At 42.4% G+C, this 16,127-nt stretch overlaps 2 protein-coding genes across 3 annotated transcripts in view; one reads left to right on the forward strand and one right to left on the reverse strand.

The window, feature by feature from the left end:
- The first annotated feature begins 5,992 nt into the window (after positions 1 to 5,992).
- The window catches only part of cmss1 (cms1 ribosomal small subunit homolog), a 28,351-nt gene continuing 18,216 nt past the window's right edge, over positions 5,993 to 16,127 (forward strand). The window contains exon 1 of the mRNA XM_037487973.2: positions 5,993 to 6,147. Within this exon, the coding sequence (XP_037343870.1) occupies positions 6,099 to 6,147 (49 nt within the window). The 5' untranslated portion in view covers positions 5,993 to 6,098. The remainder of the gene's footprint in view (positions 6,148 to 16,127) is intronic.
- Positions 7,590 to 12,792, reverse strand: LOC119228433 (filamin A-interacting protein 1-like). Of its 2 annotated transcripts, none has more exons than XM_037487969.2 (2): positions 12,680 to 12,792; positions 7,590 to 11,362 (listed from the first exon to the last, which is right to left on the reverse strand). In XM_037487969.2, the coding sequence occupies exon 2, from the start codon at positions 11,084 to 11,086 to the stop codon at positions 8,963 to 8,965; it is 2,124 nt and encodes a 707-aa protein (XP_037343866.2). In that variant the 5' UTR covers positions 11,087 to 11,362; positions 12,680 to 12,792; the 3' UTR covers positions 7,590 to 8,962. The 2 variants fall into 2 exon arrangements, with proteins under 2 accessions (XP_037343866.2, XP_037343865.2); XM_037487968.2 differs by having other exon boundaries at positions 12,608 to 12,792.

The following is a 16,127-nucleotide window of genomic DNA, read 5'->3' on the forward strand; positions in this document are numbered from 1 at the left end:
GACCACGAGGTCGTCGCTGATGACAGCGGCTTTGCAGGATTTGGCTCCAAATTTCCGGTTCCAAGTCAGTTAAACACCGTTCGCTCTGTCAGGTATTTTGTAGTTGTTTGCATGGCTAGCACTGCTAACACTGTTAGTCGAGCGGGGGATAAGACTGAAACTGATCTTGTATTTAATATAACGATTTGAGGTAATTTACGAAGCTAGTTATTTCTCATTTAAATGTCGTGAAGAATTAACATGAATTAAAAAATATTTCTGATGCATGTGGTATTCGGAAACAACCATTTTGTAAACAGGATTAACAATGGCAAAATACATATTTACATCGCAGTTTGTGGTCTCTCCAGTCTTTGACCGACTGTGTGGGGTTTTCTCGTTTTTATTTAATTATTTATATCAAATGGGCGTCATTTTGCACATTGACAGCAGGATGAACATCGTATGGTATTTTTGACTAAGATTCCTGCATATTAGTAACCCACCATGTGGTCAACATTAGTAGAGAAAGGTTTACAATAGTTTTTCAAATGTACTCACAGTTCAGTTTTTACAGTTACCAATTTCACAAATCTTAATTTTGTGCGTCAGAATTTTGGGGGGGAGAATTCAGTTTTATAAAAGGAGGTTTAAACAGCCTGAAAATACAGTACATTGCAAGGTTAGGGTGGTCTTGGTAAAATTAGTTTTCAGTCATACCATTATTACAATAAATCAGTTCCACTGAAACACAATGTTCCTCCCTGAAGGTTCCCCCACTCATTCATACTGTCCATTCAAAGTATCTTTCAAAATCAACCTATTACGTTCACGGAAAACGTCCATTATCTTCTCCTTATGTATTCTTCCAACTTCCAATGCAGGTTTACATTTTTTTTAGGATTTAGGCAACAAGAGCACTTCGTTAGGGTGAGGGAATGATTTTGGTTTAGCTTACAAAAGTTTGGTTTGTTTTTCGTAAAATTAGTGTTCTTGTTTCGTTACTAGCATTAAGTAGGCAAAACAAAAATGTAAAATAAGTGAAGCCGGACTTGGTTGCCCACATGACACAAAAACGTATTGATTGTGATCATTCACCACGAAGGAACCTATTTACTCTGTCGCAAAAGCATTAGCCAACCTTTAAAAGGTAGAATTCTATCCTATCCTGCCAGAATTCTGAGTCGTTTCACAACAGAGAACAGGAATTCAGAGGTAGATTGTAACGACGGCATGGATTCCGAATCATATAAATGCCATCTCTCCGCCGTATGCTAACCATCAATAATGGCAGACATTTGCCCTAACATTTGACATCAAATTCAATAATCTTCACACCGAGTTCCTGAGCAAATGGTACTGATAGTGATGGCCTGACAATGAGCTTGCACAGTATGTTCTTTAGATTTGCTGCTTCTGAATTTTCAATGGTGTGAATGTGGAGTTGATCTGTGTGTATTAAGTTCCCTAAACTTTCAGTAGAAAGAACACACTGGAAAGTATCCTACTTCTCAAAGTGAACTGAGGCTGATATTCAATTCATTTTATGTTTTAGTTATATTAATCAAGGACTCACAAGATCCAAATAATCGTGGCTTTTAGGATGAGACAGTACATATGATGTCACAAAATGAGATCCAAATAACATTACATCCTTTTCTGCTAAAAAGAAAATAGCCAATTCATACTCAGGCTGTTTGCTACAAGTCACATCTCATTAAGCCAACAACACAGGATTTTTTATTAATTTTCCAACTGTCCTGGCCTTGCTCTGCTGGGTCAGATAACTGCACACGGGCAGCAAGGTCCTATCTGACAGGTGCATTAACCAGAAACCCCCTCTCACCTTGTTTCGTGCCACTGTGTCCCTTCGGTGACGTGCGTGAGGACAAATATGTATGTTTCCCTAAGCTCCCAGCTGTGTGGGTGGCCCTCCGCCCTTTAACGCTGTCACTTCTGCAGCTAACAACAATCACTTTCATCGCTTACCATAATTAGAAACGGGGCAAGATGTCATGTCACCGGACGCACACTGCCGAGTCTGTGCTGGCTGCCGCGTCAACAAGCTGTGTCCATACATTCAGAGGTCTCGCACGGGGGGAATATCTTTTCCAGTCCATCTGCTGGAAACAAAAGGTATGAGTGAGGACACAATTTTGGCATGCAAATATTATGGGGCGCCGTTTGTAAATTGTCGCATGTTCTAAAATCCAGCTCAGTTTTGTTACATTTAGCATTATCATATGAAAAAAAAGCAGGACAACTTTCATATGTCACTTTTTCAAACATTTAGAGAGAAATTCATGTAAATACATGCAACTTTTCCACGGATAATGTTTGGCAGTAACACAGTTGTTAAAAAATATAAATATTTAATCTAAATGTAAATGTTAAATGTAAATGTTAAATGTAAATGTACATGTTAAATATAAATATACATTTTAAATACAAATGTAAATGTTATATATAAATGTTAAATGCTATATATAAATGTTAAATGTAAATTTTACAATAAATGTAAATTTTAAATGTTGAGTCTGAATGTCAGACATGATGACTGAACATTACAATATTTACGGTAATTCATGCACCAAGCCAAGATGTCAACCTTCACTTCAGGTGAACACACATTGTGTTGCATTTCAGCCACTGTCCTACACACTGTTACATCAGCATTTCTGATCCACAGGCAGTAAAACACGACCTCATTGGATGAGTGTTTCCAAAGCTACTCATCAGTGGTGGCTTCATGCGTTTGAAAGGGAATAAAACTTAAATAACACTGACTGAACCTATTCTCCTTCCTGTAACTAGAAGATTGGACCGGACAACGTAAAGTAACTTCTGAGCAGTTGTTTCTTCTCCAGCTCACTTTGCAGCGTGTGGCCTTAAAACTTCTGTCAGGTGTCCGACCGATGTGGTCAGACAGTTGGCGAGGTTGACAGTGACTGGGACCTTCGCCATAATGACGAGATTGCCGCCGTCTTACCTCTAACCCCCTCTGACACATCTGCAGGAAGGCAGGTTAATCTCAAATGAGGGACATTCTATGCAATCTGATTGCTTACACACAAAAGCCTTCTAGATATATCACTCTGATTAATACCATGTATGTCCCAATATATTCAGTGTATCAAATTGGTGTCAATACATGTTCAAAGAAAATTGCGAAGAAACTGCAAAGCATAGATGTTGGTGTTTAGAATGCAGCACGTCTCCATGCGGGTCAGGCTCGGCCAGATGCTCATGAATACAGTTGTAAGTTGGAGACCTGCATGGGAAGCTTTTATGTGTGGAGAAGTTTCGGAATGCTCAAGGTCACTTCCTGTTTGTTTGCACATGGTTGCATACTTTCTGTCAGGCCGCAAACTACCTTGCTGACCCACCGTTCTCGCTGTTGCTTATTAACGACAGTTGCTGTATTTAATTCTATATTCATTTGAATCATGATTTTTGTTTTCCAATGCTCTTTGAAATGGAGAGGGTTGGTTTAGAAAATGTAGTTGGATTATGGATGAACTTAGATCATCATTTAGTAATCAGACAAGGTTATACCAATAAGGCAAGTGATCAAATAATCTATTGTCATCTCACGCATCATTTTGCTCTTCTAGACTACAAAAGCAATTGTAAGTTGGTATGCCTCCTTGATATCATTATGGTAATCAGCTCTGAACTTTCTAAAAATGTAATTAAACTGTTTTTGTTTTCACTTTGTTTTTCCTCCCTCTCTTTCTATATTCAGTGGAAAAAGAAAAAAGACAAGAAAGGAGAATGAAGAAAAAAAGAATGGCGGAACAGCTGCTTACAACAAAACAAACACATTAACACCAATGCACCACAGTGTGCAATCACAGAGGCCGGAGGAGGCAGCTGTCCGCCTTTAATTACAGCGATGTGCATCTTCCCTTTCACTCTTTTCTGCATTCTCACAACTTTCTTCTTTTTCTCACTTTAGATCTCTTTGGCTCTTGATTTTTTGTTTTCCTGTTGCTTCAGCACTAAAAACTGTGAAGATCAATAACCCTCTCAAAAGCGGTCTGTTTGATTGGCATCTACAGACAGCAGCTAGTTAGCTTAGCATACAAACTGAAAACAGAATAAAGCTTTGTGAATCCAGCTGACGTCTTAAAATAGAATATTCTAAGTGACAAACAAATATGTGGCTGCAAAGCATATGTTAAGGAGGTCAGGGTAAGCATATATATATAACTCAGTTAAGTTATTTGGCCTTTTTTCCCTATTATGTTTTTTTCTCAGACATCTTTGGTCTTCAGATCGTGTGAAGTAACCTGTGGTAAGTGGGCTATTAAGTTACAGAAGGTTCAGAACCCCTGGTTGGTGGTAGTGGTGGTGTTTCATATACTATCATCAGTCCTCATAGTCTTTACCTCGACCTATCCTGCTACACAGCAATTTTCCCTTTGGATACACATAAAGTTAGCTCATTGAATGAAAATAAGGGTAATTTCCATTTTTTTCTTAACAAGTACAAATGTTCCTCTAGGATTATTTTACTTGTTTCTGCTCGTATTTAAGGATGGTGTATCTCCTTGTGCAGTTTACGTTTTTTACAGAACTGTTTCTCTTTCAAATGCAGGTTGGATGATTAACAAAGGGCATACTGTTTTTAATGTTTCATAAGCCCCCCACCCGTCCCCACGGGGTCTGGAGTGAAGGAATGTGCTTTTGTACGCCACACTGTTCCGTGTAAAAATGCAGCCAAACGAACAGAGAGAATGAGGAAGAGGTCTGTGTTTTATGGGAATCATGCTTAATTGCATACAAAGCTGCCATTTAGAATCCTTTGTCCTCCCTGTTGGCAGGCGTGTTGACGACGTCCTTCCTTTCTCTCTGTCTTGATTTGTTTTCTCCCCCCATATCAAGGGTCATACACCATAGCCATTCTGTACCCGTTATAACTTCCGCAGTAATCAGTCCGTTCTTTTTTTGTACAAAGCTTTAATCAAACATCTCGCGGCATCCGCCAGCCAGAAATGTGTTGTTCCGACAGAAACTGACAAAAGCATGCAATTACTCTCACAGGACCTGTCCCTCCTCTCCGCTACAGCTGCAGAGGGCACTATTCCAAACACAACCACCTTCTCTTCGCTTTCCTTTCTTGTGTTAGAAAATAAGACCACACCGGCCAAACCATAATGACAGAAGATGTGAAGAGGTTTTTTGTAATGTCCTCCATTGAGAAAACAATCAGTAGAATAGTCAATGCTCTTCTCCTTTATGGAAATATCCCCTTATGGTAATCAATGAGAATTTGGACTGTAATTGAATGTGTCATTTATGAAAAGGTTAACATTGGTGTTTCATAAGCTAAATACAATATAAGGGATTGTATACTTGACTGTGTAATTAATAGAGGTAACTGGACCAAAAGGATCTGCCTTTATTCCTCATTAATCTGTTGAGAAAATTATGGGTTTGATGTTTCACCGCAGTGTTGTCAATGTCGTGTTATAGATGCTCACTGAGTGAGAGAAATTGAGATAACTTAAAAATGAATAATAAAACAGGGGCATTTTTCATTAGTGAATTCCAACTGAAGAATATTAGTTTGTGCCAAAGATTCACACAGTTCACGGCAGAGTGGTGAATTGAGTAATAATGGTTCAATTGAAATTATTTAGGACAATAATGTTGTTGTAGAGTAGGCCCACCACAGACTTGCCATTTCTGATGGAAAATCCTCCTAACTTAGTCATTGGTCTCATCTATCATGTGTATGTACCCAAATAATAACGAATAGACTTAAATTATCCTCATCAACCAGACAACAAGTTCGTGTTTTTTATTTTTCAAATTTAGAAAAAGATGCTCTGCTTTCTAGTCTTTATTAAAACTACTTTTAAAAACAGTTTTCAAATATGTGATTGCAAATTGTGTTCTATTTGAACCGTTGTTTTTGTACATCAGCTTTGTGGCCAACGCTTACAGCCGTTACTAATGTAAATTATGTTACATCATGGTTTAGTTTTCATGGTGTCCCGTTTAAGTTTTACGCAACACTCACTACGTGTTTTTAACGTGCTGCTTGTGAACACACCCCTCGCACGCGCTCTCAGCGGTAGATTCTGATTGGACGGACTTCTGCTACGAGGAAAATGGGAGACGACCTGGGTGAAGAGTGGTGGACACACGAGGGCAACTCAGGTATATTTATTCACTAAATTAAACATCTTTATTTTTCTCGTGTCTCTGAAATGAACGTTCCAGAAGCGTTTTAGTTGATCCCGATAAGCGAACTCTTTAACGTTACCTTGAAGCCTTTGCGACACATGAGTTGCTAACTGAATGCCAACGTTAGCTTACCAGCAGTTTGTATGTTAACTTGGAACTTAACAATTAAAGACTTGGGGAATAGTAAAGTAATTGACAAAGCACCGGCTTTTTTCTCGTCGGCTTACCCTACCGGACAGCGAAAGTTAGCGTTGGCTCTAGGACTTGTTACGAGCAGTGTGTGTGTGTGTGTGTGTGTGTGTGTGTGTGTGTGTGTGTGTGTGTGTGTGTGTGTGTGTGTGTGTGTGTGTGTGAGTGTGAACACGTGTGCTACTAACTAACGTTACTTGGTTATTTTAGCTAAAGTCAACTCTCCAACCAGGTCAGTCAAGCGCTACAGCCCTGAACCGTATACATGATGCTTCAGTTCCAATAACCTTCTGCTCTTTATTCTGCTGTGCCCATCCTCATCTAGTTTGCTTGCGGATGTTTCTTCCGTAGCTCCATGCACCGTGTATACCAATAGAGGGCAGTCTTGTGACAGGCCGAGGCCTGTGGCTTAACGTTAGGTCACCGAGTACACTGGGATGGAGTCATAGGTTATAGTATAACGTTACTTTCGAGGGGTAACGTTCCCAAATGAAACGTTTGCAATTATTTGACTGTAGATTGCATAAGTTCGTAAAGCCAGTGGTGGGAATTTACTAACCTTTTATTAGAGTACTATCTCATACTACTGGAGCTGATGCTGTTAGTTGACGGAGAGTGTTTGGGGTTGTACTATTTGATGCGATTGTTGACAATGCTTATGCTGCATTTCACCTGAAGTTGGGTGATTGAAGCATTTTTTATGTGTGTGTGTGTGAAGATGTTGAAATGTCGCACTTCTCAAAGTGGAATATTTTGCCTTTTATTACTAGCATAGCCTTACAACTCTGGAATTAGCCGTGGTCATGAGTGCATGGGACTGCCTTAAAGTCATAGGAGTGAAGAGGAGATGCAAAGGAAGCAGTATGACTTTCATGTAGGGTTGTCACAATACCAAAAGTATGACTTTGATACTATACCTGCCAAAATATTACGATACTCGATACTTTCAATACAATACCACAAATAAGATACTGGAACCTTTATCTATGATAATAATGAATCTCTTTTTGCCAGCTTTTTGAACACTTAACAAATGGCATTCATATTAGTATTAGCCCACAGCACGATATTAATGAAAACGACATGGTAAAATCATAGCATTGATTATACACGGCTATGTAGTTGTATAAGTATGAATTACATAATTTTAGATGTGTTTGAGGTGGAAAAAACCTAAAGCTATGTGTGTTGGGTACATTAAAGATGGACACATAATTAAAGGCCAATTTTCCCCCTTTATTGGAAAAAAAACAATGAAAATTGCATCAAGTGTGTATTTTGTACAATTCTGTGTGCTTTCTGACCTCATGATCATATAGGCCCACATGAGTGAAATTGTAGGTTTGCATGTATATATTTCTGCTGGACTATTCAGTAACTTATTTGCTGTCTTGCTTTGTCTTGTGTTCCACTTGCTTGATGTTTGACTGTTAGGAAAGTTGTTGTCAATCCAACACAGCTACAGGGCTGCCATCTCTCTCGGTTTTCCCCTGTGTGACACACACGCTTTTGCGAAGTACCAGAACTAAAAATATTTAAAACCGTACCGTTTTCAACGTAAGTGTACCGCGGTACCTTTCTAGTACCGATACACTGTGCAACATTAGTGCAGTTTGAGCAATGAAAGTTTTTCATTTTTTGAAAAAAAATCTGATTATAGTATTGGATTATCATTTTTAAGTGAAACTCCGACTAGATACTTAGACTCTGTTAACTTTGAGTTTCACATGCATTTTACAAACAGTAAAATTGTGATAGAGGACACGGGGGATATATTTATATATATATATATGGCGTAGGCGAATCAACATAACCATAGAGTTAACTGTATTATTGGTCTGTAATTAGAGGGGTGACTGTGCAAAATGCTTTTACTGCTGTGGAAACATGCGGCTAACAACGGCTGAGCAGGATTGGCATGATAATGGCTGCACCCCATACACATCCTGAACCCATTTCTTTGGCAGAAAATTATAAGAATGTTTTGCGGCGTAGTGCAAAAGTCGAAAAGGTATTCAAATGTGTGTTGTTATCCATTTAAAACATTTAAAGACTATGGTCATTACTATTCACTTTTTTATTTAGTTTTGCTACAGGTTTTGCACTCAAACACACACGGTTATGAGGCATTCTGCTGTGGTTGAAATAGCTGCTAACTCAATTGTTCATCAATCATAGCAAAAACAAACATTTCCTAGGGCTGTTTGTTTTTTAACATCAAAAGCTTGATGTTTTAGAAGAATATTCAAATAATCACCCTAAACTACTCTGCATTTAAACTGGCTGGCAACCTATTTTGATTCCAACACGCTTGCTAAAGTATTTAAAGTGAATCAAGACAAGAATTTTTATTAACAGAAAATAAACATTGATGAAACAGAAAATCAAAAAAAACCATTACACATTTGCTCATACAGTCAAATGGTTTTCATGTACACACTAACAAGATATGGGAAAATACAAAGCATTTATTTCATAAATTTTATAAAATCGAAAAACTAAGGGTTCTCATCATGGAAAATGAATTGTTTTCAATTGTCTGGTCCTACAATGTGACTGAAGACACGGCACAGTATGTCGAGCACAGCCACATTCTCCCCTAATCGAAAAGACCACTCACTGTAATATTGGAGGAATGTGCCGCTGACGAGGCAGCAGGGGATATGGTGATGCTGCTCGTAATTGTGCCGACTCCCTTGACGTGACAGCCATTGTTGAGCACCTGAGTCCTCTGCTCGTGTCGGAGGTAGTACGGCCCAATGGGCTGCGGGATGCCGGGAGTCCCCCCGCTCAGAGCCGGGACGACCGGGCTCCCCAGGTGGATGTGGATCTTGTCCTCTGCGGCAATGATGCTGGGACTCGCGTCGCTGCTGCCAGACCGCCCGCGTTGCCAGCTGTTCTGCCGCTCCGGCGTCTCGCAATATTCCGGCGTCTCAGGAGAGCAGTTCCTGACGTTCACAACCTGAACTGGGGAGCCGCCATGGTCGTGCGCGGTGGAGCGTGGCGAGTTTGGCTTTAGTGCCCAAGAAAAGGGCCCACCGTCGAGTGGGGCGGCCGCAGTGCGGTCGGGGCTCAGAGGCGGTGTTCTGCCACAGACCGTGGACAGAGCGGCGTTTTGGATGATGGTGATTCTCTGTTTCGGCGAGGCCCCGCTCGTTGGAATGACTGCGGTGCTTGTGTAGGATGCTGCCGCTTCGCCGTTGGGGCTGCTGATCTCCAGGGTGGCTGTGTTGAGGACGTGATGCGGCGTCACTTTGATCTGCAAGGGCTGCCCCGGCGTGTGCGCAAGCATCATCACCTCTCCGTTGGCCCCTGGGTTCGCATCGGCCCGGCCGCTGTACGGGCTGATGTTGCCGCTGTTCAGGTTGTTGACGAGGGAGCTCCTTCTGACATCGCTCGCTTCATCGTCCTTCCCACCAAGCCTCTCCCGGCGTTCCGTCTGAACCTCCCTGGAGGTCCGACGGGGGTGCTCTCTGTCTGCGTCATGCGCAATCCTCTTGGTCTGCTCGTGGTGGTGCAGCTCGCTGCACAGCTCCTTCATCTCCCGGGCCAGCTCTCTGTTGCTGGCCTCCTGCTGGGTGAGTTTCCTCTGCAGCGCAGAGTGGTCCATCCGTACCCTGCAGATGGACTGCTCGGTTCCCGTCAGCTTCTGGAGCTTCTGCTTCAGGGCGTCGACCTCTCGGCCCAGCAGCCGGGACTTGACCTGCTCCTTCTGAAGGCGGCAGAGGAGCAGGTGCTCCTGGTTGACCTCCTGTTTCTCCGCCTGCTTGTACCTGGCTAGCTCCCTTTTTGCCACCTCTAGCTCCTCCGTCAGAGCCCGGCAGCTCTTTTGCTCCTCCCCGAAGTGCTTCTGCAGCGCCTCAAACTCAGTTTCCACCTTTGTTAGCGCTTCCTCCAGAATCTCCTTCTCTCGTAGTCTCTTCTGCAGGCCCTCCAGCTCCAGGGTCAGCTCTTTGACCTTGTTGTCCCCAGCGTGGCTGCGGTATTCAACGCTGTTTGGAATGTCGCTGTGCGTGTACTTCTCTTTCTCCCTCCTGTTTTCCAAGATCTGCAGCCGTTTCTTCATCATGGAGACTTTGCTCTGCAGCTCTCCATTCTTCTCCCCTTCGGCTTTCAGTCTGCCCTGGAGCTCGTACTTTTCCTTTGTGATGACGGTAATTCTTTCATCCAGATCTGCCCTACACCTCAATGCCTGCTGCCTCTCCGTCGTTGAAGCCAAGTTGCTGTGCTCATTTCTCTTTCCCTCCTTCTTGTTGAGTTTCTCTTCGGCCAGTCGTAGCCTCTCGGCCATGGCCTTTTTGTCCTCCACCAGCGCCACAGTCAGTGACCTGAGCTGGGCCAGGTCCTGTCTAATCGCAGACTCGCTCCTCTCCAGTTGGCCTTTGGCGGCCTCAAGCTCTCTCACCCTGACTCTGAGAGCATCAAGCTCGTTGGCCAGCCCCTTGGCGACCTCTCTCTCTCGCTCCAAGTTGCCCTTCAGGATGCTACAGTCCTGCCTGCTCTGCCCCAGATTCTCCTCCATCCGGTCTAGCTCGCTGATCCGGCTGTTGAGTTTGTCCACCTCCAGTTTCAAGCTCCGGCAGTGGCTGGTCTCCGTGTACAGGCTGTGGTCCAGGTCTCGACACTGGTCCCACACGTGTATCAGCTCCTCGTCCTTTCCCTCCATCTCCACAACCTGCCTCCTCAGTAGCTCCACCTCCGACAGAAGGCCCGGCGCCGTCATAGCGTTCTGGCTCTGGTGGGGGACTTAATTGCGATGCGGGTATTTGAGCTCCTCCTTCCCCTTTGGGGCAGGGAGAGCGGCGCCGAACCCCTGCACGATGTGGTCAGTGATGATGGTCAGTTCTTGGACGCAGCGCCTCTGCTCCTCGCCGAGAAGCAGCTGCTCTACCACAACCAGCCGCCTTCAGCTCCGTGAGCTCATCCTTTTAGAGTTAATCATTCTTTTTTATCTTTAATCTGCTGGTATTTGCTCTCCTTTACAATGAGGATCATGGGTCTGCAGAGAAACAAAGCTGATGTTAGACTTATTTTGCATGGTTTAATGTTATAGTACACTGTGTATTGTTAATGCTTAATCTCTTGGCCACACATGAAACACAAATATGTTCCTAAATTGTTTATTTGCATCATAAATATTTATTTTTCAATGGAATCCAAATCCCCCCCCCCTATTTTTTAACACCTATCCTTGCTTCCGCCCCTTGTAAGGTTAACCTAAAACACGGAGTTCATGTAATTCCAGGTCATTGTGCACTTCTATCCAGGCAGCATGCAATCTCTAGGATGTTTATACCATTCTGGCAGATGGTCCCTTGGCCGGAAGTGTTTGCTAATTAAGAAATTCCTCTACCCTTGAGCACCCTCAATACTGCACCCAATCACCCTCCTTCTGTGCCCCTTTCAGCACTACCCCACTTTCATTGAGCAGAAGCAGGAATTCCCCCCAGTTCCATAAGTAATTACAGTCCAGCTACATTTACAAGTGCTGTCACTCCCCTGCCTTTCCCCAGACGCATGCCAGCAATGTACAAATACATTTTAATACACACTGTACAGTCTTTTTGTGCTACTGCAAGCGAGACACTTTTCAATGAGATCTCTGTCCCAGTCCATTTGAACTCTTTGGAGTAAATCCCGTGCGAGGTGTTGAGTCCCCGAGGACTTTACCGGTGCATCTCCTACCACCTGTCCGAGTAGAAAATGCCCAGGTTTAACATTTGGAGAGATGCCTGTGAAGGGCTTTGTGAATAGGATATTTAGGGAAACTAATGTGATGAGTATGAGTCTGCACATTTTGAGTATCTGTACTTTGATTCATATCATCTCCATGCAGCTACAATGTGCATGCGTGGGTTAAAGGGTTAGATATTTATTTATATCTAATGTTCCAAGTTTAATTGATCATTGGTTGGAAAGTTGATGTTTGTAAGGTTACAGTGCCTTACCCCAAGATTCGTTTTTAATGCTCTTACTTTGAGTTGTGAGCATTGTCTTTTCAATAATGCTCATTTAAATAGCAAAGACTTAACTAAACTTAATGATAGTTTCTTCGTTTGTGTTTTTTACACATATAGCGTACACTTTTTAGACATAATTTGTAATGCTCTTTCATTGCCTCAAAGTGAAAGATGTTCTATTGAAACTCCGGGACTGTCGAGCACTTATTTAGCCTGTGACTTACTTCATTTGTAGGTCAATACTTTTTTAAATACACATAACTTTTCCGCCGGTCTGCTCCTACCTGTGCTGTGCCGTTGGCCTCTGTTCTTTTTAAAAACAATCCTTAGAGAATAAATCGCTGCTATTCTTTTACCTCTCCCTTTCCCGGAGATCCCAGTGATGTGGACATTCCATCCGGAAAACCAAACATTATGAGAAGTGCGCTGCACACTGAGTCTCACTCACAGTCCTTGGCGCCCATTACATCATCAGCAACTCCTTATATGGGACTGTACAGGCTCCACTGGTGGGGTGTGTGTGTGTTTTACTGGAGTTCAGCCCATTCGAGATGAGGTCATTGCGTAGCAATGCCAAAGAGGCTAATGGGAAGGACAGAATGTGTTTGGCTGTGTGTGAAGCTTCGATCACATTCAAACTAAAACGGCTAACACTGTGCAGGAGAAGCCTGAGCAAACATGTTAACTATCTTGCCTAAGTGCTGCAAGGCCAAACTCGACATGTCTTAGAAACTGATGTGTGTGTTTTAGAAGAGACATGTTTTGTGTGTTTTGCTTTCCCTGGGGCCTGATAACCTGACTGAGATGACATCATCAGTTCATAGGCCTATAATTCCATCCATGTGTGTCTCTTTTGGTATGCTTCATTGGCATTCATCTATTGAGGACAGTGTTGCCAAAGCGTCAAGATTGATACTTGAGATTCTAAAGAACAATTGATTAAATCTGTCACCCTTTTTCCCACTCGCTTTCTCTTTCAATTCAAAAGGGCTTTATTGGCATAAACATTTCAAGTAAACTTTGCCAAAGAATAACAATACAAATGTATATACAATAATCCTCTGTTGACTCTTGCTTGTAGTTATGAATTCTAACTGCAATTTATACTATTACTTTGCAATCCGGGATGAGTCGGGAGGGATGACCTATCATACCGTCATAATTTCGCCTGCTGGTCTCGTCCGTCCCAACATGAATACCAAAAGTTGTGATGGTAAAATGAATGCCATTTCTTCTCACTAGATGACACGACCACCAGCGCTGCAGCAGAAAAATAAACATAGATATGACTGTGTGCGTTCCCCTCCTGCAGTGGAGAGCTCAGTTCCAGCTTTCACTGAAAATTTACCTCCTGCAAACCCAGAAAGTGTCCGGAGATTAACCGAGACCCAGTTAGTCTGTATCATGATGTCGCCACACAAACATGTACAAAACTGCTTTAAAGGCGGATTCAAATGACTTCAGTTTTTTTTATTATTTTATAAAGTTTTCTCAGCAGGCATGGGACTCGAAATAGCTTGCATTTTCAGAGAAAACAACAGAAGGTTGCGCCACTGGCCGACATTTGTGTTTCAGAAAACAGTTATAGTTTATTGATATGAGGTCTATACGGTTATAACTCCACATCCAACTGCTCAGTGGCAACACATTTCTTAGAGTATTTCACCCATGATGTCATCCCTTACTGCATTATCACTCGATCGTGAGTCACTTCTAAACATCGGTTTTCATACCAAAGCTCGTTGTTGTTTAAGTCAACATAGTGGAAGTAGAGAGTAAGTGTGCAGCATTAACCCCTACACCATATGTGTTGTAGTCTACCATAAATAATTACCATCAGAAGCTGTTATGTGAGTTAATGATGTAAGACCTATATTCTACTCCTCGTATGCATTCTCTTTAATCTCTTAATGGATTGATTGCAACCGCGGCCACCTGCTTCAAAGTCTGAGATCTTTGACATGGATAGCAATTCACCGTGACTTGTTTTTGTTTGTAACCGCGATAACTTGATGATGAATGGTTTTGGTTGTTTTTCACAGAGAGGCTATCATCGGGGATGGGTATTGCGTGTTGTTGAATAATTTAAGGGATGGTCTTTTCACCGTCAGCACAGGCAGATTGATCATTAGCTCTGTGTTGCTGCAGATCAGACAACGGTGTGTTTTTAATAAATCGTCAGGCTTGATTGATCCGCTCTGACACTAAAGTCAATTTTCAAGGAGATCTCTGGTTGTGGAATGTGAGGGAGAAATCCTCATTCGTGACCGTTCCTGTTGTCACGGACCAGCTCCCAAACGGAGTTCACAAGGTCTTGTTTTAGTCGAGAGGTGGGGTTTGGAATCCCCAGCCCTTTCCCTCAAAGGCATTATAAAGAAAAAACCCAAACATTTCCCTTTTTATTTGAGAAGAGCACGCTCTGATCTGTTTTCATGGATTCCTATTTTCATACAGCAGTGTCATTTGGGGATATTGAGTTTTATACAATCCTCCAGAAACGCTGAGTCCTCCTCCCTTGACTACCTTCTCTTCATTTATCGGGACACGGTTCAGTAAACCAAAGCGATGACTAAAACAACCTCATACCCTTCTTGTAGCTAAAGAGGCCCAACAGCTTGTGATCAGAACAGCGGTTCTATTTCGAAGAGGCGCTCTGCCAGACCCTTATGGTAAATTATGCACCTCTTCTTCTGACACATTATTGGCTCGGGCCAGATGGTGGGTGTGTTGAGTGTGCGGGACGGACGGATTCAGAACAGCTGTCTGTTTCCGCTGTGACGTGGGAGAATTTTTCCTAAAATGTTTCCTACCCCATGTTTAATGCTAAAGCTGCCCAGAGAGCTTTTTCTCCTTTATTGGTAACACATTAGCAAGGTTAACGGAGCAGCTGAAGGGGCAGCGACGTCGGTCTGTCCGCTTTGTTGATTCTGTCTGTCTCCAGCGTTACAAGCAGGTTGAAGTTTCAGTGAAACCTAACCGCTATTATTGTATCAATAGCTATGAAATTGCAATGGCTTTTTGTTAATTTATGGTCCACCGAGGTTGAACTTGAATGATGTTAGCATTCCTTTTAACGCACAATGAGTGTCTGTGATTTTGAGGGATATCTATAACAACTGTTGGATGGATTTCCATTAATGGTCTCTTCTAGGATGAATGACAATGACTTTGCAGATTTCCTTGCTTTTCATTACGGGGGCAACACTTGTTTATAACTAAATACTTGCGGCTTGTGTCATTTTCATCAGCCCGCCTGTACTTGGTGTTTTGAGCAAATTATCAAGTACTAGATCGATTGGCATGTTAGCATTGTCACAGAGAACCTTTTAGCATGATGACTTTAGCATTCAGCCCATAGAACTACTGTGCCCAAGTATAGCCACTACACTCAAAAAAATAAGTCATTGGAAGAAGTCAATTAATTTGTGTGTAGGATTTCCATCTAATACTTTTAATTTTATTTTTATTTGCTCCCCTATTATGACACATGAAACATAATGTAGTTCAGACGTTTTTATTGTAAATGCTCAAGGAAGTCAGAAGGCATTATTAACAATGTAAATGAATATAAACCTTAAATCCCGATCCAAAAAACGACTTCTCTGAGAGATTCCCAACATCAGTTCTCAGCTAACGACTCTGCTTCGGTTTGGAGAGGCTTTAAACACCTCAAAAACTACAAGCCGAAAACCCCCCACTCCATGAATGACCTCCGCCTGGCAGATGAGCTGAATGAGTTCTACTGCAGATTTGAAAGACAATGTCCTGACTCCATCCCCCACAACTCCACCACCTCCCCTGACC

This window comes from Pungitius pungitius, chromosome 10 (assembly GCF_949316345.1).
Source record: "Pungitius pungitius chromosome 10, fPunPun2.1, whole genome shotgun sequence".
In the NCBI taxonomy this organism is placed as follows: Eukaryota; Metazoa; Chordata; class Actinopteri; order Perciformes; family Gasterosteidae; genus Pungitius; species Pungitius pungitius.